General features: G+C 56.4%; 1 protein-coding gene across 1 annotated transcript; it reads left to right on the forward strand.

Annotated features, from left to right (window-relative positions):
* On the forward strand, positions 1 to 25,062 carry PRRX2 (paired related homeobox 2). Its single transcript, XM_054646503.2, has 4 exons — positions 1 to 244; positions 21,347 to 21,531; positions 21,710 to 21,888; positions 22,452 to 25,062. Exons 1-4 carry the CDS (start codon positions 1 to 3, stop codon positions 22,585 to 22,587), a joined length of 744 nt encoding a protein of 247 aa, XP_054502478.1. The 3' UTR covers positions 22,588 to 25,062.
* The last annotated feature ends 1,409 nt before the right edge of the window (positions 25,063 to 26,471 follow it).

The following is a 26,471-nucleotide window of genomic DNA, read 5'->3' on the forward strand; positions in this document are numbered from 1 at the left end:
ATGGACTCGGCGCCAGCCTTTGCCATGGACAAGCCGTTCGCCCCCGGCGCCGTGCGCGGCCCGGAGCCGCCCGAAAACGCTCAAAGCCGGAAAAACTTCAGCGTGAGCCACCTCCTGGACCTGGAGGAGGTGGCGGCCGGTATGAACGGGACCCCCGCGGCCGGTCCCCCGCCCGCCGGTGGCGGCAAGGCCATCCCGGAGCCGTCGGGAGGCAGCAGCGGCAGCGAGGCAGCGCCCCAGGACGGTGAGTCCCGCTGGGCCGGGATGGGGCAGCCTTGGGGATGGGGTGTCCCCGCCGTGTCCCCCTGCCGCGGGAAGGGCACCCCGGACTAAGGGGGTCGGTGTCCCCCGCAGTGGGGTGGGAGAGCGGGGGGAGCGGGTGGAGGCGAGCGGCGAGGTGGCGACCCCCCGACGGCTGGGGGAGAGGGACCCCGCACCGTGAGAGACGGACCCCGCAACCGGGACAGGGACACAGGGACCCCGCACCCGGGACAGGGACACAGGGACCCCGCACCGGCCGCCTCCTCGCCGGCACCGGAGGTGTCGGGTCCGGGGCGCTCCCGGGAAGTCGCTCCGTGCCGGGGCTGCGTGGCCTGCGGGGTCCTCATGCCCCCCGGAGCTCCCGGTCTCGGTTTCCGGGCGCGGGGAGCGGGGCCAGCCCGGCGGGGCCGCGGGCACCGGGACACAGAGGGGACCGGGACACCGCGGGCACCGGGACACTGCGGGCACCGGGACACTGCGGGTCCCGTCCCGGCAGCCGCAGCTGCGCGACTCCGGCATCAGCGGGGACAGAGCCGGGGCTGGGACAAGAGAGCGGGACCGAGCCGGGACGCGGTTTCATGGCGCTCGGTCCTGGCCGGAGGCGCGTTTTTAACGGGACAATCCCGCCCGCATCTCCGCCGGTCCCGCGCATCCCCGCTCCGCTCCTGGCGCCTCGGTGAGCAGGGTTCGCCCCATTCCTGTGGCAAAGCCACAGAGACGAGGCAGCCGACGGCCCCCAGAGCCCCCCGAGGCCGAGAGTCCCCTCGGGACACAGAGGTGACAGAGGAGGGGCAGAGCCCCCATGCCCAGAGCCCGGGCCGGGTGCCCTCCCCGAGGGGTGACATTCCCCAGAACTGTCCTGGCTGGGCTGTGCTACCCCAGGCTTGTTTCCTACAGCCCTGGGGTGCTGACAGCCCAGCCGGGAATCTGTGCTGCTGAAGGGGGCTCAGTCCCTTCAATCCCCCCGGTGCTCTCTGTGTCCCCTCCCGTGGCTCCTACACTGTGTGCAGCTCTGCAGCATCTTTCTGCAGCCCACAGCTCATTCCCTGCACAACCTCCTCCCTTCATGGAGCAACCCCACTGAGCCCCCAGCCTGCCTCTGCCTTGCTGGGGGCTGGGCGCTGCTTTTTGGGATGGTATCTGGTATTTTCAGTGTTATTTTCCTCCCTCCCTTTCCCTTGGGTTTTGTGTGTACTTTCGGCAGTGGCTGTGGGGCTGTGGGGAGGGTTTCTCCTGCCTGTGGGGCTGTAGGGGGACAGTATTCCATGTTGGGGTCAGCACAGCTTTGGGAAACCCAGCCCAGTCTCACAGGGCTGTTTGCAAAGCAGCAGAGAAACAACTGCCCTGCTGGGCTCCTAATGCACCCAGAGAACCCAGCGTGGACCCAGCGTGATGCAAAAAACAGAGTGAGAGGCTGCACGATCACCACCAGCCTGTTCTTCACCCTAAAACCCATTCCTCCCAGGCAGGGGCCCTGGGGTTTGCTCTGCAGATCCCAGCAGTGCTGGCCCACGTGAGATATTTCCCATTAGCACCTGTTCTGGCAAGCTGGCATGGATGGAGGCACCATCAGCATCTGGGATGCTCTGACAGGCTGAGCAGCAGCTGAAGCATTTCTGATGTTGAAAAGTACCCAGGAGCTGAGAGCAGTGGGCAAGAAGAGAACAAGGAAACAGAGACAAGAACCTGGGTGCACGCAAAGCTGGACCTTTGAGACCCTTACCTGCTGCCACTGCCTTAACTGGGATGCAATTTCCTAAATTGAGATGGGAAGACCCAAAATACCAGGCAAATGTTCTGCCTTTGTGAGCATCAGCCTTTTGCTCCAGATCTGCGATGACAGCAAAGAAACTTCTACTGGTAACGCTATCTTTTACTGGCATCCTGAAATAGAACAGCCTCTTGGCATTTGCTCTCCTCTTCCTCTTCAACCATCGTGGGGTTTTCCTGCCAGAGGCAGGTGTGGAGCCCCACAGTTGCTGGCAGTGGGTTTGTTATGAACACAAGTGGCCACGGTGCCCCTGCATCTCTGCAGGATGTGGCTCTGAGCTCCAGCCAGGAGCCCTTCGGGGTCTTTGTGCTGCTGGGTTGGAGGAAGAGCAGCCCTGAAGCTGCTGTGAAGCTGTGGGACCCCTGAAGCTGCTGTGAAGCTGTGGGACCCTGCCCCAGGCAGGGCTCACCGGGGCTGTGCTGGCAGAGCTGGCACAAGGATGCTTCAGGCAGCCCCAGGCTGTGCCCAGCAGGCTGAGACCTCAACAGAACCCCCTCCCCTTCCCCAGGGAAGCTGCAGTGAGAGCTTTCCCGAGGCTGGCACAGCCAGAGGAGCTCAGGGCAGGGATTTATTCTCTGCAGAAGGGGATTCAGCCCTGGAGGCAGCCTCATGTCGGGGGCCCTTGGCACACGTCCCCTCCAGGAGCCCCTTGCAGGGCTGGCATCCCTTCCCCTGGCACTGTGGAGGCTCCTGGGGACCAAAGCCATGCCCAGCTCCCTCTCTACCCAGCGGGCTGCTCAGCCCCTGCCTTGGCCACAGCCCCAAACTGGCCCTGAGTGTACCCAGAGCATCCTCCTGGGACTGTGAATACAAATATCTGTGCAACACATTGCTCTCGTGACACCCAAAAATCAGAAATCCCACAAGCCAGGCAAGAGCAAGGAAAAGTCAACAGGGTGGTGAGAGCTCATTCACACCCTCATCTTCATCTTCATTCTCCCCTGGAGTGGTGCAACAGCCTCCCATGGAAAACCTTCGGCACAACTTCTGAGGTCTTGAAAGCTTGTTCACCTCCTTTCATTAGACTAACAAATAATGTGTAACGCGAAACATCTGTTAACAACAGCCCTTAATGTTCTCAAGATGATAAAGCAGGAGGGTAATTTTAGCCAGCAAGCCTTGACTGATGGCTTTTCAAACAATGAACTTACTTTTGGTGCCGCCTGGGGATGGGAGAGGGAGTCGTGCACTGGCTCCGGCACCGCTTTGGGGCTGAACACTCAGAAAGAGTCACTTTTGTCACAGCTGAGCTGTGGCCCCTCCAAGGGGATTTTTTGGCATGCATTGACCATTTATTTGGCTACAGCCACTGGGACCTGGCAGTGGGATGGGGAGGTGTGGTGGCCCCCGGACACCCCACTTTCAGAACAGTGCCTTGAGCCCCTTCCTCATCCCCTGGGACCCTCTGACCTGTTCTGGGGCTGTGAGGATGCTGAGCTGAGCAGTGATGCAGGAGAGGAGAGGAGAAGCAGCACCCAAAGGGGCAGAGGGCATTAAGATGTTGTTACAACAAATTTGCTTTAATTTATGTAAACCAGAGCAGCTGAAAAGGGAGAGGTGAGGCAGGGAGGGACAGGGACTGGTATCAGAGGGGAAAGGGGTCTTGGTCCTGGAGTTAAAGTGGTGGCTGATTGCCCCAGGTAGCCCCAAACACCCCCCAGGGCTTGGGTACCTTTCTTGAGGCAGAGCCATCCCAGCTGATGTCCCTGTGGTGTCCAAATCCAGGGACTGTGCTGGCCCTGGCTCACAGGACAAGGTTTGGCTGTGCTGCTCTGCCTTCCCAAGTACCACTTGTCCCCATCAGCCATGGGCACAGCTCGGGGACACCTTGGCCTCTGTGGCTGTGCTGGCAGGAGGCAGCTCTGTACCCCCATGGCCAGGATGTGCCTTTGGGGACATCTGTGCACAGAGATGCCTCAGCCACAGCTAAACCCAGTGTCATTAACTCCTGGCTGATCCCCCGTGCTCAGTGAGACTGGGCCATGGGCACAGGGACACAGCTGAGGCTCCCCTAACCCCAGACCCACCAGACCTCTCTCTCCAGCACCCACCTGCTTTCCACAGCCCCAAAACTGCTGGGCACCCTCCAGGCTGCTGTGCTGGGAGGCTTTCCCTGGTTTCTGGATGCCAGACCAGGGACATGCAGTGTGTAGGGACCCAACACAGCCCCCGTGGAGGGGAGGAGGCTTTGGGAATTATCTGATGGATGTGGCTCAGCTCTCCAAGGAGAGGTCCCTGCTGCTCAGGGTGGCACCACTGTGCTGCCATGGCCTGTGGGATGGGGTTGGGATACACTGGAGGGGGCAGCAGGGCTGGGGTGCAGCATTTACAGCACCCATCACCCCTCACTGCTCCCCAAAACAGCCCCAGCTGGGGGGGCCTGGCAGATCTCCTGCAGGGCCCTGGCTGGGGACAGTCCCTGTTGGCATCTGGAGCAGAGGGGGAGGTGAATCCTCTCTGTCCTTGTAAGGCCAGCCCAGCCTGGTGGGTGGCACCAGGGCAGGAGCCATCATCCTTGCATCCATCCATCCTTGCTCTCAGTGACAGACATCACCCTCCCTGTCCTCGGTGCCTGCCTGGGGACCCCCCTGCCCGGGGGGCTCTGAGGGTTGCAGACCTCAGGACAGGGGTTTTTCCCCCACGTGCCCTTGGGGCTGCTGGAGCAGGATGGCCCCAGGGGAGGGGACAGTGCTTGTCCAGTGTGTGGTGCTGGCAGGTCCCCAGTGCAGCATCCAGCAGCAATTAGTGAGTAAGCACCAATTAATCCGTGTGGGAGCTCCCCAGCCTGGCCACCTCCCAGCCCTCCACGGTGGTTTTTGCTTACTGTGAGGATGGATGGATGGATGGATGGATGGATGGATGGATGGATGGATGATGGATGGATGGATGGATGATGGATGGATGGATGGATGGATGGATGGATGGATGGATGATGGATGGATGGATGGATGGATGGATGGATGATGGATGGATGGATGGATGGATGGATGATGGATGGATGGATGGATGGATGGATGATGGATGGATGGATGGATGGATGATGGATGGATGATGGATGGATGGATGGATGATGGATGGATGGATGGATGGATGGATGGATGGATGGATGGATGGATGATGGATGGATGGATGATGGATGGATGGATGGATGGATGATGGATGGATGGATGATGGATGGATGGATGGATGGATGGATGGATGGATGGATGGATGGATGGATGATGGATGGATGATGGATGGATGAGGGATGGATGGATGATGGATGGATGGATGGATGGATGGATGGATGGATGGATGGATGGATGGAGGGATGGATGATGGATGGATGATGGATGGATGGATGATGGATGGATGATGGATGGATGGATGATGGATGGATGATGGATGGATGGATGGATGGATGGATGATGGATGGATGGATGGATGAGGGATGGATGGATGATGGATGGATGATGGATGGATGGATGGATGGATGGATGGATGGATGATGGATGGATGGATGGATGGATGGATGATGGATGGATGATGGATGGATGATGGATGGATGGATGATGGATGGATGGATGAGGGATGGATGGATGGATGGATGGATGGTGGATGGATGGATGGATGATGGATGGATGATGGATGGATGGATGGATGGATGGATGGATGATGGATGATGGATGGATGGATGGATGGATGATGGATGATGGATGGATGGATGGATGGATGGATGAGGGATGGATGGATGGATGATGGATGGATGGATGGGTGGATGGATGATGGATGGATGGATGGATGATGGATGGATGATGGATGGATGGATGGATGGATGGATGGATGGATGGATGATGGATGGATGGATGGATGGATGGATGATGGATGATGGATGGATGGATGGATGATGGATGGATGATGGATGGATGGATGGATGGATGGATGGATGGATGGATGGATGGATGATGGATGGATGATGGATGGATGGATGATGGATGGATGGATGGATGATGGATGGATGGATGGATGGATGGATGGATGGATGGATGGATGATGGATGGATGGATGGATAGATGGATGGATGGATGGATGATGGATGGATGGATGGATGGATGGATGGATGATGGATGGATGGATGGATGGATGGATGATGGATGGATGGATGGATGGATGATGGATGGATGGATGGATGGATGGATGGATGGATGGATGGATGGATGATGGATGGATGGATGGATGATGGATGGATGGATGGATGATGGATGGATGGATGATGGATGGATGGATGGATGGATGATGGATGGATGATGGATGGATGGATGGATGATGGATGGATGGATGGATGGATGGATGGATGGATGGATGGATGGATGGATGATGGATGGATGGATGATGGATGGATGGATGGATGGATGGATGGATGGATGGATGATGGATGGATGATGGATGGATGAGGGATGGATGGATGATGGATGGATGGATGGATGGATGATGGATGATGGATGGATGGATGGATGGATGGATGAGGGATGGATGGATGGATGGATGATGGATGGATGGATGGGTGGATGGATGATGGATGGATGGATGGATGATGGATGGATGATGGATGGATGGATGGATGGATGGATGGATGGATGGATGATGGATGGATGGATGGATGGATGATGGATGATGGATGGATGGATGGATGATGGATGGATGATGGATGGATGGATGGATGGATGGATGGATGGATGGATGGATGGATGGATGGATGATGGATGGATGATGGATGGATGGATGATGGATGGATGGATGATGGATGGATGGATGGATGGATGGATGGATGGATGGATGGATGATGGATGGATGGATGGATAGATGGATGGATGGATGGATGGATGATGGATGGATGATGGATGGATGATGGATGGATGAGGGATGGATGGATGGATGGATGATGGATGGATGGATGGATGGATGGATGGATGATGGATGATGGATGGATGATGGATGGATGATGGATGGAGGGAGGGCCTGACAGGTCCCAGCTCACCCAGAGCTTTCCAGCCACTCGCAGGGGGCCCAGCCCATCCCAGTCAGGTGAAGGGGCTGTGGGGAGGGATCCCTGCTGTGCACCCCAGGCTGATGCAGGGACAGGGGACAGGGGACAGCACAACCTGCAGTGTTCTGCAGCCAGGCTTCCCCTCCCTAACAGCGACACCCTCACCGTGGTTCTTGTCCTGCACGTGGTCCCCTGCCCTGGACAAGAGGAAAGTGATTCCTCAGGTCTCATCTACCCAGAAGCTGCTGTGGGGTGGGAGTGCTGCTCTCCCATGGCACAGGATAGGGGCTGAATGGGGTCAGCTCCCTGCAGAAGCAGCCAGAGCAGCACAAACCACTGCCAGGCACAGGCAGGGCTGGGGGCACAGCTGGGAGAGACCCCGGGGCTCACAGAGCTTCTGGCCTGGGGTTCACCCTGGTTCCACCCCTCTGTGCTCCCCTGTGCCCCCAGCCCTGCAGGGTGACACACACTCACCACCCACTCCTCCCACAGTGACATCCACGCCCCCTCCTGCTCCTCCTGTGGTGACACTGGGTCACCATCCTGCCCTTCCCTGTGCCCTGGGCTGCTCTCAGGCTCTTGCTGACATCAGGACTCTCATTTGGGGGAAATTTGCCCCCGTATGAGCTGAGCACCCCCGCCTGGGCTCCAGGCTCCCCCTGCCCCAGCTTGGGGGGCTCTGGGCTGCAGAGGGGCCCCAGGAAGTTGCCCTGCCCACGCTGAGCCCTCTCCAGGGCACAGCAAACACATCCCAGCACGTTCCTGCAGCCCTGCAGGGCTCTGTGGGGTCCCCACAGGTGCTCACTGCTGTGCTGGGAGAGCTGCTGCCAGAGGGCAAAGGGGAAAAATCCCAAACTCAGGACCTGGGGAGATGGGAACCCTCTGGCTGGGGGAGCCCAAGAGCTGGAGCAGCCTTGGCTGGGCCAGGAAAATCACTTTTCTCCCCAACTTCTCATTGCTGGGATTTTTCTGTGCTCAGCACCCCCAGTGAGCTGGGTTTTGGCAGGCATTGCTGTGGGGGATGCTCCTTCTGAAACCCTTTCCAGCAGGGAGAATCACGGCCTGGCAGTGTCCAGAGGGGACACTGGAGGGGTCCTGCATGTTGTGGGGACACTGGAGGGGTCCTGCATGTTGTGGGGACACAAAGCTTTGCCCCAGTCCCCTGGGAGCCCTGGCAGCACCCACTGATGTGCTTTAGTCCCCAGCAGCAGCCCAGACCCCCCTGAGACAGCCATGTCCAGCCCAGGAGGGTGCTGGGGTGCAGGGACACCTTGCCTGTCCCCCCCTGGGCTGTTATGTCTCACTCGACCAGCAACAGCTCAGTGCAAGACTATTTTCCCTCTCTTTTGGGCTGTTATTTCAGGGAATGGGGCTGATTCACAGGAAAAATATGAAATTTCGACTCTGTGCAGCCAAGATGGGTGAATTTCAACGAATCAGCATTTTAAGAGAGCCTGGGCGTGTGTCTGTAGCTGGGAGGCTGATGAAATGATTTGGGGCTCTGAGGCTGTGTGTTAGAAACCCTCCTCCCTCCCAGGGAGTGGGGCTGATCCCCCCCTCACCCAGGGCTGATTTCCTCCAGCCAGGGGGAATTCTCTCCCCAGAGCTGTCAAATCCTTGAGCTCAGGGGATGAGTTTGAAGCAGGATGGGACCCGGGTGCTTTGGAGTTGGTGTCCCCACACTGGCACCTCATTCCCTCCCTGCAGCATGAGCAGAGGCTGGAGGGAGTTGCTGTTCCAGGATGGAATCCCTGAGCCAGGGAACTGGGTCAGAGCATCCTTTAAAATGCTGGGGCATTGGGTTATGGCTGGGCTGAGCGAGGGTTTAGACCAGGCTTAATGCAGATCAGGTTTTTCCTGGCTGCAAAAAGCAATTTGGAGCAGAGTGGAAGTGTGGTGGGCAAAGGCAGCCACCCCTGCCTGGCTTTGGTGATGCCAGAAGGGCCAGGGAGGGTGGGAACAGCAAAGTTTTGGGGAGAAAGGCCTGATTTGAGGTTTCAAGGCAGTTTTCCGATGCCTGTTGACCAGGACTACCCCAAAACCACCAAACTACTTGTTTTTCACCGCACAACCCTGAATTTCCGAGAACTAACACAGAAATTCCTCCCCTCGCCCTCGAGGCATTCCCGATGTTCGCCTTTGCCCGAGGGACGCATGACCGCGGGCGGTGTTTTCCAGCCTTCCCACGGCTGACAAACGCCCTGTCCGTGCTCAGCATCCCTCGGCAGAGCCTCCCTGGCCCCGGCGTCCCGGCAGAGCCAGCCCCGGTACCGGGACCCGCGGGGGCTCCGCGGGGCAGCCCCGAGCCCCGGGCAGCTCCCGGTGCTCGCTCGGGGAATTGCGGGATAAATGCGATGCTGATGTTGCAGGAATTGGGGGAATTGCTGCAGCTTGTGGGGTTGTGAAGCCATCCTGGGGACACCCTGGGGACATCCTGGGTCCCCTTTGCCACCTCGTCCCTTCAGCCCCAGCCGTGCGCGGTGCGGGTGCAAGCGGCAGCTCGGAGGGTGTTAATTGAGCAGGAGGGATAATGAGGCTGCTCTGCTGCTCTTTCCTGCGGTTTGGGGGGGAAAGCAGCCCCTGGGAGGCTGGGCAGGGCTGGGGGGACAGTTCAGGTCCCGGGGGATGCCGGGCGGGCTGGGAGCCTTCAGAGAGCGGCAGCGCCAGCCGCCGGCCCCCTCCCCTTCCCTCCTCATCCCCCTTTGAGCGCATATAATAAAGCAGCTTTTCAGCTGCGGCTGCAGTGATAGATCAGGAAGAATTGTATGAGTCTATTAAAGTCTGTGTGTCTCTGAATGGAGACTGTGGCTAAGCCAGGCGCCAGGCTCGCGCATTGAACCAGATGTGGAGAGGCGCCATCCTTTCCAGCCACTGAATCCGAGAGGCTGCAGGCTTCACACGCAAGGAAACTGGAGTGCACATGGCAGGGGAGCCGGGGGAGCGGCGGGGAGCACATGGCAGCGGGGCACATGTGGGGAGGGGGCACAGCCCGGGGCTCCCCGCAGCCTCCGCAGCCCGCCCGGGGCAGCGCTGGCACCGGAACAGGGGGGCTCGGGGGCCTGGGCCAGCCCGGGCTGGGAACGGCACCCCCGGGATGGGAACGGCAGCCCCGGGATGGGAATGGCACCCCCGGGATGGGAACGGCACCCCCGGGATGGGAACGGCATCCCCGGGATGAGTAGGGCACCCCGGGATGGGAATGGCACCCCCGGGATGAGCAGGGCACCCCGGAATGGGAACAGCAACCAGGGGGAGCTGAGCTGAGCCTGGGGCTGCTCAGGGCATTGCACTGGGTGTTTGGAGGGGCTGCTCTGCACCCCAAGGTGTGCAGGGGGTCGGCATTGTGCCAGGTCATGCAGGGCATGGCTGGGGCAGGGGGGGATTGTGCTGCACCCCAAGCTGTTCAGGGCAATGCCAGGTGTGTGTGGTGACTGTTCAGGGCAATGCCAGGTGTGTGTGCTGGGGTTCCAAGGCACCCCAAGCTGTTCAGGGCAGTGCCAGGTGTGTGTGCTGGGGTTCCACAGCACCCCAAGCTGTTCAGGGCAATGCCAGGTGTGTGTGCTGGGGTTCCATGGCACCCCAGGCCGTTCAGGCCGTTGCAGGGGGTGGCATGTGGCACTGAGCCATTCAGGGGAATCACGCTGTCCCCCAGGTGCTGCAGGGCATTGCCAAGTGGGGGGCTTGTGTTGCACCCCAGGATGCACACGGGACACTGCCAGGGCTGTCAGGGGTCACTTGGGGGTGGCAGTAGGGGAGCACTTAGGGGACCCCAGGCACAGCACTGGGGTGCAAAGGGCTTGGTCCTGCAGCAGCACAGCTGAGGAGGGCACAGGATGGGTCATGGGCAGCTCCTGTCCCCAAAGCCACTGTGCTCCATACAGGAGACAAAAATGGAAGGACAGAAGGAAGGCAGGAAAGACAGACAGATGCCATCCTGCTGGGGACAGCTGTGGCTGGCAGCTCATGGGGCTGGTGGACCCATGGGTCCCATGCACCCAGCAAAGGTGTGAAGCAGAGTCTGTGCAGGGGACACAGGTGACACGGGGACGGCCACTACAGGGCTGGGCTGGGGCAGCTGCCACGCTCCTTCCTCACCAATTTCACTTTCTCATCTGGGCTGGCCACATGGCTGTAACTCGGGGGTTGTAAATACCTCAGGGGAATTTTTAAATTTAAAAAAACTGTTTTCATTTAAATTAAAAGACACTCAAGCATTTCTATTAGTATTAGAGGTTTATAAAACATAAAACAAATGTTGAAACTAAACTACCAGGCAATGCTCACTTCTGGAAGCCCTCTGCATGTTTGACATGACCCAGTTACCCCTGGGGCAGTAAGTTTTAGTTCTGTATGAGAGTGCCAGGGTGCCCAGTGTGGCAGGAGGGTCTCCCTGGGGACCTGGAGGGACGAAGGCTTGGAGGGATGAGGGTGAGGTCTCAGCTCTGCTGACCTTTGTAGGAGCAGGACCCTGATGTTCCTGTCTCCATCCTGTCATGCCCATGGCTGGCACCTGCTCCCAGTGACCTGACTGTGATCCTGTCCCCACTGTCCCCATCCCCACCATCCCCACCATACAAGGTCCTGCTGTAACCTGGAAACAGTTAACCAGGCTGGGTTAAAAAAAAAAAAAAAAAAAAAAAAAAAGATACGAGCCACTTATTAAAATGAATGTTTTACAATAAATTTGGCGAGAGGCCACCGACCTCAAATGCAAACCAGACTGGAGGACAGCGGTGCTGCTGCTGGCAGGGGCTGCAGGGACGTCTGTGCGTGCAGGGAACCCCTGGAGCAGGGCTGGGATGGGCTCCCAGGGCTGGGATGGGCTCCCAGGGGGGCTCACACCCACCCCACACCCAGCCAGACACGCTGGTTCCACAGCTGGTGGCTCTCAGCAGGTGCTGCTGCTCACTGATCAAATGGGTGCTCAGTGGTTTGCTGGCCTGGGTGTGAAAAACACCCTTTGGGCCTCAAAAAGAAAAGGGATTTGGGGCAGTGGCAGTGGGCAGCAGGAGGGGACAGCACGGGAGTTCTCATCATTCCCCCTTGGCCCTGCCTGCCTCCTTCCCCCCTTGGCAGTGACCCTGATGCAATGGAGTCTCTGCTTTAACCTCGTGGGGCTGGTGTTGGGTTTCAGTGCCAGATGCCACTGGGGCTGGCTTGCTTGGGCTTTTGCCTATTAAATTTCAAGAAACCACCTTTTTGGGGGGGCTGTGGAGGAGAGGAAGGCTGGGATCACCATGCCAGGGGTCCCTGGCTGGGAGCCAGCCCTCCACACAACGTTCCTGCTATGGAGCCCTGGCTGATTTAGTTTTATTTTTCAAACACTGAGCAAAAGTCCCAGGGAGCTCTCAATAGCTGTGATGGCCTTAGGGACTCCCCATCCCCTTCCCAGCCCCCAGGAAAACTCACTTTGCAGTTAAATCCAGGATTTTGGTGGTGCTTTGCAAAGCGGGTGCTATCCCGGGCCAGTGCTTGCACAAGTCTCATTAGTGTTAATTAATTACAGGTCTGTGCCCAGCTGGTAAGCCAGGTAACCTGTTATATCACATGTGAGTGATGTTGGCACCTCTGTGGCTGCATCGTGGATGCACCAAATGGTGCCTGGAATGTCTGCAGGATGGGAAGGGAAGCAGCTCCTGTGCTCAGCCCCGATGAAGGGCAGCAGGGCCCAGCCTCTGTCCCTCCATCCCTCCTCCAGTGCCTGTGGGGAGCCACCGTGGCTGCTCCCTCTGCCCAGACCCCTCGCTGTGGTGCCTGGGGCTGACCCAAATCCCAGCATTTTGGCCACAGGCTCTGGGCTGGCTCTTTCCCTGAGCCACAGATTCACACATCTGTGAGCCACCACGGCTGTTGTAAGGAGCTGGCAAAGGGGGGAGGCTGCACCCCCGAGGGGCAGCGTCCCCAGGAGCAGCCCAGGCCGCTGCAGTGGTGTGAGGAGCAGGAGAGCCCCAGCACTGCTCTCTTCCCACCCCAGGAAGGGCTCCTGGCTGGGAGATGAAAGCAAGTGAATGTCTCCTTGCCGGGAAGGCTCCTGGCTGGTGCTGCCTGGGGTAGAGCCAGAGCCTTTTGTTGGTCCCTGGGCCTCCACCGTGGGGGTTGGCAAATTCACAGGAGAACAAAATGGAAATTCCTGCTCCCCCGTTGGTCGGTGCTGCTCGGAACTTGGCTGGGATCAGTCAAACCCACCACGCTGTCTTTCCCTGAGGCACTTGGCTGTGCTGGAAGGGCTTTGGCTCCTGCTCCCCCCAGCCCTGCAGCCACAAACATCCTCCTGAGGAGCCCTTTGGTCTGACACAGCCTCTCGGAGCATCCCTGCATGAAGGCAGGAGCACCCATCCCGATTCCTGTCCTGTCTCCCCTCTCCCTCTTTGGCATTTGCAGGGGACACCCAGACTGGCACCACCGTGGATGAGTTTTTGGAGGCTCTGTGTGACCCCAGCCCCAATTAAGAAAAGAGGGACCCTAGAGGGGTGCAAACCCCCTTGAGTTGCACATTCCCCTGCCATGAGCAGGGACGATGCCAGACCCTGCCAGATCCTGACCTCTTCAGGCCGCTGTACCCAGCAAATCCGTGCAGACAGTGGACATTCCAGGAGCCTTTCCTCCTCACTGTGCCATTCCTCGAGGGGCAATTTGGGTACTCGTTGCGGAGCAGCTTTGCCCCAGCTCAGCTCCCCTGCAGCTCCCTCCCCTTGGAGCACTGACACAATGCAGGCAGTGGTGGCTCTGGAGCCGGGACAGCCCATTGTGTCGGGCTCCTGTGAACCCACGGGGTGCTCCTGGCAGCTCCCGAAAGCCCCGGGCCAGGCTGGGTCCCCCCACGCTGGCAGAGCCCTGGGAGGGAACATTTCTCTCGCAGAGCTCCGAGCCCGGGGGATGCGCTGGCGCTCGGGGCCGGCTGCGCTGGGCCGGTGCCACCGCCGGGGCACAGCCAGGCAGTCTGAGCCCTGCGGGCCCTCCACGGCCCCACAACGGCCCCACAATGGCCCCACAATGGCCCCACAATGGCCCTGCTCCAGCTCCGGGGTGCAGGAGCCGGGCGGGTGGGGAGGCACAGCCAGAGCCGCGCTGGGCGCCGGCGCTGTCACCGCTCTCGGGGCTGTCTCCAGAGCTGTTTCTGGAGCTGTCAGGGGGTGCTGGTGGTGCCAGGCTCTGTGGGCTGCATTGGGGCTGGGGCCAGGAGGCTGGGCTGCATCCCCAGCCAGTGATGTGTCCCTGTCACCTTCCCCAAAGGTCTGTGACAGGCAGTTCCCAGCCCAGGTAAAGGGTGGGTGATGGCACCGACTCTCCCAGATCCCAGGGAGAGTGGACAGGAATTTCTTGTGCTGCTCAGCCTGCTCCTCTCACTCCCACCAGAGCTTTGTGGCCAAAGATGTTCTCCAGCCCCTTCCTGAGGCTTGACAGCATCCCACCAACCCTGCCTCCTCCTTCAGGGAATGTGGCTGCAATTAATTCATTAAATGCTTCCGCTGACGCAGGAGCTGGCTGTGCCAAAACACCATTCCTGGGGCCTGGCCTCAGCTGGGTGAGCCTGTGCTGGGCTGTGCAGGAGCCTCTGGCATGGTGGGAAGTGCTGGGAATGTTCAGGGACTCCTGAGCACTCAGGGCTTTTGCTGCAGCCCTGTGGATTTCAGCAGCTTTCAGCTTCCAGGGCATCGTCTTTAAATCACAGCACAAGAGTCTCCAGCATCTGCTTCCCTTCTTCATTCTTTTCATTATCTTCCTCCTTCCTCACTTCCTCACTTCAGGAAGTCACAGGTGACTTCCTGATCTTCCCCCTCTTGTGCACCTGGGTTTTGCAGCTTGGCTGCCCTGGCTCCAGAGCCAGCTCTGAAGCCACTCACAGCTCTCAGCAGTGAATTTGGTGGCTCACTCTGGGCTGGAGCCATCCCTGAGGGAAGCAGTGTCTCATGACATGGGGATCTTCCTTTTCATAATCTTTCTTTTCCCAGTACCCATCTAAGCATCATGTTCCCAGTGATTTTGCTGCACTAATAATGAGCTGAAGAAAGAATTCAGTGCCACCACTGGGTTACCAGCACGGGCTGGACACATCCCCTCTGGGATGCAGGGATGCTGCTGGCTCAGCCAGGACCTTCCTGGCTTGTTCTGTCTTTTAGCTGGATGTGCTGTGATGGGTGCTCAGACACCACACACCATTCAGGGGTGCAAGGGGAAAACCTCCTGAGCCCTGGGGGTGCAGGTTGTGCATGGAGCATCCCTGGGGCTGCAGCACTGCTGGGCAGGATCTTCCCAAGTATTGTGTGTCTGTGTGGCTGGGGGTAGCAAGCTGTGGTGCTGGGTGGTTTCTAGCTGGTGCAGAGGCAGCTCTATAACCATAAAATAGGCTGCTGCTGCCTGTCAGTGAGCACAGGCTAAGGCCCCCCCGGGACAGCCTTGGCCTCTTTCTTGGTCCAGACTTTTGCTGCTCCTTTTTAACAGAGACACTTTTCCCCCAGCAAAACTGGCAGCCTGTAAAAACGTGTCAGCGTTTCAGTTTTTTCACAATTAATGAGGTGAAACATCCTCGGAAACATTTCGCTGTAATGTTTCTCCAGTAGCTGGGACTTGCCCCTCTCTTAAATTTTTCATGTTCGCCACTTGAGCCGGGAAAGTTTCCTTCGGACTCAGCACATTTGGACCCCCCCAGCTTCAACCTCCCCCCAGAGCCTTCAGCATTCCCGGGGTCTTTGTGAGGCTGGGCTGGGCTGGAGGGGGCCAGGGAGGGGCAGTGGGTGAGGATGAGGAGGTGGGAGCCTGGGGAGGGGCTGACAGCCCTTGTTCCCCAGGGATGCCCTGTCCCCCATATCCATGGCTGTTCCCAGGATGGGTTTGGACCTCATGCTGGGGCTGGTGTCCTGAGGGCAGGGCTTGGTGGCCCCCAAAAGCTTCTCCCCTGGGTACTGGGGTGAAGCAGTGCAGAAAATGGGGTGAAACTATGCAGAAAATGGGAGTTTCACCAATGTGGTTTTGCTGGTGCTGCTCCTGTGCACCCAGGCTGGGCTCATGGCTGGGTGCAGGAAAGGAACCGTACCTGGGTGACTCAGCACATGTGGAGGGGCAGGTTCCTGGCTGCTTCTCAGCCCCCCAGGCTTTCCAAGGTGATTTGGGGAGATTAAAGACCTGTTGTGGTGTAGGCATCTCCCACCATCCCTACTGCCACAAACCCTGCCCTTCCTGTGCCCATGAGCAGGGACAAGTGCCCAACTTCCCTTTGGCCTCTGGAGCATTCCTCCTACTATTCCTCCTCCCTGCAAAGCCCTGGTATGGGCCTGTAAACCCCCCTGGGCTCCCAGGCTGTTCCCAGCTGCATCCCAAGGCAGGGCAGTGTTGGAAGTGGCTGCTGGAAAGAGGCGTCCCCTGCACTTGGCAGCCCATGCACCCCCAAATCCCACCTCAGCTGAAGGCTGTGAAACAGAGCAGAGCTGGAGTGGGCACACACCATGGAGGGGCCATTCCCAAAGCCCAGAGCTCTGCTCCAGCTCTCTGCAGTCCGAGGGGAAGCGCTCCCTCCCCATGATTTAGAGGAGAAGTTAAACAATTGCACATGAAGCTCTGGCAGACGTCATGGCCGGAGCTCTCCTCGCTCCCCCGAGTACGAAGGGATGAAGGGAGTGCACATGTTTACCGAGAGAGACCATGGGAGAAACGAAAGACATTGTTTTTCCAAAGGATTTCTTGGCTGTAAAAGACCTCCACCACCCTGCGGCTTCCCTGATGAAGGCCCAGCGTTAATTTGTTAAATCCACATCAAGTGCCCAGAGAACCCATTGTTTATTTTTGCTAATTCAGCCGGCCGAGATCAAATTGGGGTTTTATTTGTTAAGGATAAACCTTAATTAATAAAAGCTATTTATTTGGCTAGAGTCGGCCGCAGCCTGAGGGTCAGATATGCCACGATCATTATTTCAAGTAAAACAAACCCAAAATGTCTCTCAACAGTTTGAAAAACGTAGAAACTTAGAGGGCTGAATTTATTTGTCTTAGGAAGAATTTACAGCTAATTCCCTCCAGGCTATTTCAACCCTTAAATTATACCCAAGAAGAAAAAAGAAGGAAAAAAATGCCATTCCAGGCGTAGTAGGGAAGTAAATGGTACAGCAGATTTGATCATTTTGGCTGGGGGGGGGGGTGTGAAAAATTTAAAGCTTAAAGGGTCTTTGGCAAACTGCTCCAAATAAACGGAACGTGTGAAATAATTTAATGACAGAAAACGTTTCAGGGCCGTGGGGGCTGCGGTGCAGTGGAAAATGAAACACGTTGGAGGAGATGTAGCCTGGGCTTTTTTGCATGAGAGGGTTGAACTTGCTGCCTTCTGACCTGAAAAATGGGGGAACTTGCACCCCAAAGCCGAGTGGTGGAGTTGGAGTCAGGAAAACTTGTCCCAGATGTGGTGGTACTGATAGGGAGTGGGGTTTGCAGCATCCCCGGGGGAAGAGACAGGCTGGCAGCTGGCTGGGGTAGCAGGGGTGGTGCTGGACAAACACCTCACTCTGGATGGGCATTTTGCAAATAAACGCCCCAAACTGGGTGTGCAGAGGGGAGACTGAGCATGGCTGGCATTAAAGCCCATCCCTGAGAGACATCCCAAGGCAGGATCCCTGCCTGTGTTTCTGGGGTCAGGCAGGAGAGCTGCTGGGGCTGTGGGTGCTGGTTGATCAGGATCACAGCTGCTCTGAGCCCATTTACGGTGCACTAATGGAGCTCTTAGTCAAACCCAAAGCCTTGGTGGAAATCCAGTGAAAATCACCTCTTTACAGTGCTCAACAGCAGCTGTGGGAGGCTGGGGGCCCTGCCAGTGCAAGGGCAAGCCCAGCACCAAGGCTGAGACTGCTGGGTCCTTCCTGTGGAAAACTAATGGAAGCACAGAGGGCAAAGGCAGGAGTGGGAGAAGGGGGCTTGGTTGGTGCCCAGCTGAACCAGCCCGGCTCTGACCCGGGGGTGGTGCTGCCTTTGCTCCCAAGTTCTCTCTGTGGCACAGTCCAGGCTTGCCAGCACTGGTGCTCCCACGGGGAGAAGGGTTTTGGGGTGACCCCAGCACCCCATGGCGTCTGTAGGGCACAGAGCTGTCCCCGGGCTCTCTGCAGCTCTCAGGCAGCACTGCCTGAGGCAGGACAGCCCAGAGAGGAGGCTGGAGGTGACCCAGGCCACATCCAGCACCCCAAAACTCATCCACACCACGGGTGGAAAGTCTCCTGTCTTTCCTAACAGTCTGGGGCAATTTAAGGCTTTTTTGTGGTGCACATTGGGCCCATCCTGCTCTGTGCAAAGCCCCTGTGCCTCCCTCTCCCCATCCTCCCCCTCATGTCATCTTTCGTTACTCAGTAACGTTATCCCCCCCGTTTTCCCCCTTTCCCTGCATTTCTTTTCCTTTCAGCGGAAATTGTAATCAGTGGAAGATAAATACAGGGAAGGAGGCTGGGGGGAAGGCTCAGGAGCCCCTCTGACCTCAGGGTTGGACAACCAAGCTTGTCCCTTCAGCCCAAATGAACCCCCAAATTATACTTGACAAAGGCAAGGGTTTGGCTTTCTCCATAGCCTCCCTAAGCACTGCTTTGGGACAGAACAGTGATGGTGGGAAGCTGGTTTTAACTTTGTGCAATTACAAACTCTTATTCCTGGGTGCCCATCAGGCTGGGGAACTGGCTTTTAATTCTTCCATCAAGGTGTCAGCAGGTCTGGTTAAATCCAAGTCCCCCTGATGGCAGTGAAAGGACAGGGTGTCTTCAGGGGACTCAACTCATCCCCCTTCCCATCCCTTCACTGATGCCACAGAGAATTGAGCCATGCTCCTTTTTGGGAAGTTGATTTGGGGTTATTAAAGCATCTCTGATAGAGGAGATCCTGTAAACCTGTCAGACATTCACCACCAGCAATTAGGGTGGCATCTGCCTGCTCCCACAGGCCTGCAATGCCTGAGCTAATGAGGAAAAGATGCTGATGCATTACCAAGGCTCATCCCTGGGCAGAGCAGAGGATCCAGGCAGGAACTCCATGTGTGGAGCTGCCTCCCTGCCGTGGAGAGATGCCCTGGAAAAGGTGTGGAAGGTCCCTCCATTAAAAGCAGCAATAGGGGCTGAACAAAATGCCCCAAAACCAGCATGGCCCAGGGTTTGCAGGTCGCCAAAAACCCAGGAACAGCTGGTGCTTGGACACATCCTGATCCAACTCCAGTCCTAAACTTCGACCCCAGCATTACTGCCAGCCCCATATGGGAAGCACTCAGCACCACTTGTCTCCTGTGGCTGTTTAGCTCTTCCTTCTGTGGGTTTGGGGAGATAAAGACCAGCCAGAAATGTGGGCAGATCCTACAGAACTGGATTGAGAGTTAATTTCAACAGACTTTCCTCTTCCTCCTTTCTTTCAGCCAAATTAGAGTGGGCAAGGGAAATCATCATTATGGAAAAGTCCTATAGCCAGGTTTAAATTGAGGATGGAGCCAAAGGGGGTTTATAAATTTTATTTATACATTTCCCAGGGTTCTGTTGAAATCACTGCCAGTTTGGTGAGGGGCAGTGGGTGCCCTTGTGACTATTTTCAACCAAACCCTGATGTACCATGAAGCCCTGTGGCATGGTCATAAACCCACAAGGAAACCTCTCACCCTGTTACATCCTGTATGTAGCTCTTTCCCAGCCTGATGGTTCCCATTTCAGTCCCAAGCTCCCAGAAAACTCAGGGACAGCCATGGCTGGACTTCATGTATTTTAATCCAGCGGCTCGTTAGCTCGCTGGAGGAAAACAGGACCAAAAAAGGAGTTTAACTAAAAGGGGCAACTGGAAAGCAGAAACTGGCAGAACATTTGAAGCTGCAGGAGGAAGTGCTGGAGGGAATTCTGAGAATTTTATTTGTGAGCCTTTAGACACGATTGGTGGTGAAGGGCAGCCCGTGGTTTCCTGGCTGGGGAAAGGGTCTCAAACCCACACATATTTCAGGCACTGTCCATCGTGTCTTCACCCAACCAAGAAGACCATGTCCAAAATACAAGATCACAGATTGTTGATGGTCAACCAAGGCCAAGTTGCACCTACAGCACAATTAAAGACCCAGAGAAATACCAGTGGCTGCAGAGAGGCCTTGGGAGAATGATGTAGTTGGGCACATATAGGAGTCCTAGGGACTTGATGAGAAACTTGCTGTTGGATGTTTCATGGCTTGAATTATTCAGAGTTAAGGTGCAAGAAGGTTTTTCTGGCCTTAAAGATCTTGGAAGTTTCCTCCTGCTCAACAGCTTGATGGTGTCTTGAAACTTTGTTGCTCAAGCATTATCTGAAAATGCTAGACTTATTAAATAAGTATCACAATTAATATTATTAGCAAGTATTAAATTTGTGAGCATACCAAGGGAGTGGTGAGTTCTGCCACCCTGGCCTCTGCAATGATACAGAGCAGAAAGCCCCAACATACCCCTGCCATGAATCAGGATGCCATAAAAATATTAACATTTCAAATAATTCCAGAATGCTTTCCCACCAGTAGGTACAGATTGGATCCAGATGCTTTATGAACAGAAAGAACCATTAACCAGTACCTCCACAAGGGAGAATGACAGCGAGCTGTGCTCCCCATGGAGCCTTTGCAGGAGCTGACTGGGTGTCTCGGAAAAAGGCTTCACGAAATTGCCCAAACCTTATGACATTAGTGACAAAGAGGAGATTAATCTCAGCCTGGCTGACAGCCCAAGATCAATACTGAGAAACCAGACTACACCCTCAGCTTCATGTTTCCATGAGGCAGCAAAGCCAGAAATAAACACTGCGGAGGCTGAGCCCTGCGAGACGCGGTGCCGCTCGCTCCGAGCTCTGAGGAGCAGCATTGGAAGAGCAGATGCTTGGCTGCAGTCCTGTGTCACCTTGGGGACATGCCACAGCTGGGGCCTCGGGGGTGCTGGAGGTGGGAGCTCAGACCCACATCTTGGGGGTGTTTTGGTGCTGGATTTTCATCACCATTCATGAAAGCTTGACTTGAAGTCTTAGCAAGAGCTGAGCTCCAGTTTGGATCAAGTGCAGCCTGGTATTCAAAATCAGGTCAGCATGGTTTAGCCAGATGTGAAACCACCACAGGCCTTGGTAAATTTTGGGGTTTACCCTAAGCTCCAGCAGGTCCCAAAACAGGTTTTGATTCTCATGGACATCACAGGGTTGCACATATCCCCAGAGAGTCCCAGGTGCCTGGAGGGAGCATGGCTGGCAGGACACTGCAGACCCTCAGGAGGGCTTGGGCTTGGCTGGGTCAGGGGGTCTCACACGGGTCTGGCTCTCATGTGGCTTCTGTTCCTTCCCCACAGGTGAGAGCCTGAGCCCAAGCTGCGGGGCAGCCAAGAGGAAGAAGAAGCAGAGGAGGAACCGCACCACCTTCAACAGCAGCCAGCTGCAGGCTCTGGAGAGGGTCTTTGAGAGGACGCACTACCCCGACGCCTTCGTGCGGGAGGAGCTGGCCAGAAGGGTCAACCTCAGCGAGGCCAGAGTCCAGGTGAGCACAGGTTTGTGTGGGAGAAAGCAACAGCTCTGCCTCACCCCAGGCAGGAGCAGGGACTGTCCCTTCCCTTGTTTCATCCTGCACATCACCACAACCCATAGGACAGATGGTTGGGACATCCCTGAGTGCACTGGGTCCCCTCTGACCACCTTTCCACCTTTCCCCATCACAGGTGTGGTTTCAGAACCGGAGGGCCAAGTTCCGCCGTAACGAGAGGGCGATGCTGGCCAACAGATCGGCATCCCTGCTCAAATCCTACAGCCAGGAAGCAGCCATTGAGCAGCCCATGGCACCACGACCCACTGCACTGACCCCTGAGTATCTCTCGTGGACCAGCACCTCCCCGTACAGGTAGGTGGAGGCTCTGGATGAGCTGGGGAGGAGGTGGCCACCGGGCAGGGCTGCCTAGAGACCACTCCACTGCCCCAGGAATGCAGCCCTGTGCCACTGCTGGGGATTTGGGGAGTTTTATGAGGCCAAAAGGAGCTCGTGTGACTTGGCTTTGGAATCATTTAAACTCTGTCTGAGCATCCACTGCCCAATGCTGAGCAGGCTTCTCTGCCTCCTTGCATTTTGGGGCTGGAGCAGGCGCCTTGGTCCTTGCAAGGGATTTGCTTGGCCTCGTGCTGACCCTTCCCACATCTCGGCACAGGAGGTGGCATGGGTCCCTTCTGGTTCCCAGCTGTTCATGTTCAGCCATCACATCCAAAAGCACAAAGCAGGGCCTCCTGGTGCATAGTTTGAGGGGTTCCCACATCCATCCAAGCCCATAAAAATGCTGAAGCCTTGGCTGTTCTTGTGAGAGATCTCCAACATGGAACAGCTAGCCTGGCCTGGGAAGCCAGCAGGACCACAAAGGGCATGGGGTCTTCTCCATGGGCCATTCCTCATTGCTCCCTGCTCCCTCCCTGCAGCACTGTGCCCTCCTACAGCTCCAGCGGGACCGCAACGCCCGCCCAGGGGGTGAACATGGCCAACAGCATCGCCAGCCTGCGCCTCAAGGCCAAAGAGTTCAGCCTCCATCAGAACCAGGTGCCGACCGTAAACTGAGCAGGGCAAAGCCCATCCCGTGGCCTCCTCCAGGATACAGCGTGGAGCTCCTGTGCCAGGCCTAGGACAAATCCGCCACCTGCCCAACACACATGCCACTCATCCAATGTCTCAGCATCTTCTCTCCTCTTCCCTTCCCTTCTGAAGGTAGAGTCAGTCCCAGGCCGAAGTGGCACATAATTATAGCCACATATGGAGCGAACTTGGTTAGAAACTTGCTTTTCCGCACACCCTTATAATAACGGCTATATATACACACATACCCCCCACACGCTCTTTGAGGACAAACAGACTTGCCAAGGGAACAAGAATTTGCTTCCAAACATGGAAGGATCTTGGACTATTGGATTTGACCAATTTGGGTATCTTGCCCAGAGAGCCAAAGAGTTATTGGGTCTTCTCCTCCCGCAGGGACACTGTGGGAGGATCACGGGCCCCCCTTTCCACCAGGCTGTGACTTGTGGCGCTCAACTGTGTGTGCCAAAGCTGATCCATGTGTTTGTTTCTTTGTGCAACCCCAGCCACAGTGTGGGGTTTGGGACCTCCCCAAGTTTGGGGCTTTGGGAAGCTGATGGCTCACCCATGCCATGGCCAGTCTTGGCCAGCCCTCTGCACTGTGCTTCCTGCATTTATGAGCTGTCTATGCTGATAGCATCAGGCTTTGTCCCTTCCCAGAGGGGCAAGCAGAGCTGCAGCACCTCAACAGACCCTCCTGGAGCCTGTGAGCTCTCCCGTGAGCTGGGGATGCATCGCCAATCCCCATGCAGGCACCGCTGCCCTGCCTCGGTGGATTTGCCAGCTATTCTGCAGAGCCCCAGGTCATTGAGCAGTCCCAGGGAATGAGAAAATTGGAAAAAGCTGTTGGGTTTCAGCTGAGTAGGCGGCTCCCAGCGCTTCGTGCCAACGAAGGCTTCGCCTTCCGGAGGCACAGCCTCCCCATCGGCAGCTCCGCAGATGTGCTCGGGGCTCTGGGGCCGGCGGCTCCATGGGGGGAGGCTTTCTTGGTTTTGCAGAAAGGAAATGGTTTCCCCCTCATCCCACCCTGCTGCGCAGCCTAATGAGGTTCCAAGGTGGGACGTGCAGGGGATGGACACGGGGTGGGCAGCCTGGCCCTAAGCCATGGGGCTGAGCTGTGGGGAGATGCAGCCTCCACCTTCCCCTGCCAGTTCCACAGCTGGGGTGGTGGAGGTGTGGTGTCCCTGTGGACAAAGCCCACTGGAAACCACATCACCCTTTCCTCACCCACTGGAAAGAGCCACCAGCCAAGCATGGGGACGCCACCAGCTCAGAGGGGTGGCCTGGGCAGAGAAGACACAGCCCTGCTTCCCTAGAAGGGGTTGGTTTGGGGGCTACAGCAATGGATCTGAGGACAAATAGAGCAATTGCTGAGGTGCCTCCTCCAGGTAAACATCCTCTGGCTGGTGACACCGAGGCTGAAAGTGCCACAGCTACAAAGTGCCCACCTGAGTCCCCAGAGCTCCCAGGAGCATCCTCTCCCATTCCCACTGAGGCTGTCACTGCAGCTGCATGTGGGACCCGGTGGCTGTGACACCAGGGCCATCAGCTGCACCCCAGGCAATGCCACCATGAGGGGAACTCACCCAGCACCCAGAGCTGGAGACCTGATGGGAGAACCATCTCCTGTGCCTGGGGGTGAACCAGCCCCTCCATCCTGCCTCCAGCCCCTGCCTTCTCTGCTCTACACTCGGGAACAGCAACGTTCTCCTCCTCAAGCCTGGCAGGCAGGGAGAGGGCACAGCCTGCCTGACCCTGTCCACCTCCTCCAGTGTCACCTAAATACCCACCCTCTGCCCCTATCCGCATTTCCAGGGCTGGGATCCCTCCCATGTATCATGCCAGCTCCCCACACTGCACAGGGACCTGCCAAGCCAGGGGGAAGAGGGATCCACTGTGGATCAAATCATCCACCCTGAGAAACACCATTGGGGCAGGAGGAGGGGGCCAGGGGGGTCCTATTCCCATGGAAAGCACAGGGCTCTTTTTTCAGTTATACAAGATGAAACCACAGGGATATAAATGTCGCTGCCTCTTTGAGAACATTAATGAAAATAAACCCATTTAATAGTTTGCAGATGCTGTTTCTGTAAACCTAAAAAAAGCAGGGAATAAATATTTCTTCACTAAATATCTATATGTATATATATATTTGAAAACATTTGCTCCTAATCTTAGGGCCCCTCCTTTGCTGTGCTTTTGGCAGCTTATCACAGCTTGTCAGTCAGTGCTGAGCTCACCAAGAAGAGATACAAATTGCACCCATGGAGGGGTAGCAGGACCGAGGGATTATTGTAATCTAAGCTCTCTCTCGCCCTTTCTATTTGTACATTTCAATTACTTGTAACAAGATCCGTGGTGGATTTGGTTTTTTTCTTCTGCATGTCTGTGTTTTGGAAATTTTTGTAAGGTTTTTGTAAAAACAACTCTTGTGAAATAATGGAGGAATAAATATTTTACTGAGTAGAGACGTGTCAGTGCATGTGATAGGGACCTGAGTCTTCCATCACCAGCCTCTGTGCTTTCCCCACCTGGCCTGGACAAGCAGCCTGGGCAGAAATTGAATTAAGAGGCAGCAAGGAGGGTCAGATTCTGCACAGAAATTGAGCTGAAAGAAACCAAAGGGTAGAAATAAACCATCAGATTGTAGAGCACTTTCCAGGGAGCAAAGGCCCACAGGTGCAGAGCAGGCACTGAGCACCCAAAACAAGAGGAATCAGTGGTCAGGCAAAGGTGATACCAAATAGCTGAGACAGCCAAAGTTAAACAGGGCTCCCAAAGCTCACAGTGCTGAGCTATCAAGCAGAAGATTTAATGCAATGTGGAGAGGTGTGAAGATGTACCCAGGGGAAACTGCCCAGCACATGCTCAGACTGAAAGGCAGCGAGTCAAGAGGCAGGAATTGCTAGAAAAGGATCAGAGAGCAAGGCAGAAAGTGTCCTCATTGTCCAAATAAAGCCTGAAATTCATTGCTCCAAGATACTGTGGAGATCAATGCTATGGTGCATTCAGAGAAGGAGAGAAAGTTAATGGTGGGTGTGTGTTGGTGCAACGTGGCAGGGACTCAACTGCCTGTGCAGAAATCTGCTGCCCTGCTGACTCCCAGGAGCTGGGAGGAGAGGAGACACCTGGGTTCCCATTGTTTCTTTGACTTGCCTTCATCACAGCAGCCTCCATGCAGGCCAGCTCACATGGTGCCACTTTCAGGATGTCTCTGTCACCTCCTCCTCTCCAGGCCATCCTCCATCCCCACACACAGCCAGGGGACCACAGCCCTGTCCCCTGCACCCAGAGAGGCTCAGCTCCGTGACAGCCACAGGATCAGCTCCCTCCCAGCTGCAGCCTTTGTCCCTCCCATCACCAGTGGCTGTTGGGACACGTGGATCCAAGGCTGAGGGAGGAAGGATCCCTAAACAATGTGCTCCAGCTTTCCCTAGAGGGGAACAAGGCTCATCTCACCTCATCCCAGCAGCACCCAGCAGGAGCAAGTCCCCATACTGGACATCACCCCAGGCCCACCATGGTCCCACACACTTGACCATCCCTGCCAAATGCTCTGCTGCTGCTTTGTAACCATTATTTATTCACTCAGTAAGTGGCTTGTAGATCATTAAGGCCAATTGTCCAACCTCCTGCACAAAGAACATCACCCAAGCAGCATCCTCATGTCCTCAGCACGTGGCCAGTGCAGAGCATCCCTTTGGAAAGCATCCAACCCTGAGTCAAGAGACCCTTGGAAGTGATGAACTTACAGATCCCAGGGCAGATTCCTCCAGTGACTCACCACTGTTGACTGCTGGAAATATGTCACTTATTTCCTGCCTGAACTGTCTCAGCCTCAGTTCATCTGCCACTCGAGCAGAAGGTCT

The sequence above is a fragment of the Agelaius phoeniceus genome, chromosome 21, assembly GCF_051311805.1.
Source record: "Agelaius phoeniceus isolate bAgePho1 chromosome 21, bAgePho1.hap1, whole genome shotgun sequence".
Classification (NCBI taxonomy): domain Eukaryota; kingdom Metazoa; phylum Chordata; class Aves; order Passeriformes; family Icteridae; genus Agelaius; species Agelaius phoeniceus.

Coding starts and splice junctions, on each gene's coding strand:
- PRRX2 (XM_054646503.2), top strand. CDS start 1: ATGGACTCGGCGCCAGCCTTTGCCATGGACAAGCCGTTCGCCCCCGGC. Junction 245..21,346: donor CGAGGCAGCGCCCCAGGACG/GTGAGTCCCGCT, acceptor CCTTCCCCACAG/GTGAGAGCCTGAGCCCAAGC. Junction 21,889..22,451: donor ACCAGCACCTCCCCGTACAG/GTAGGTGGAGGC, acceptor CCCTCCCTGCAG/CACTGTGCCCTCCTACAGCT.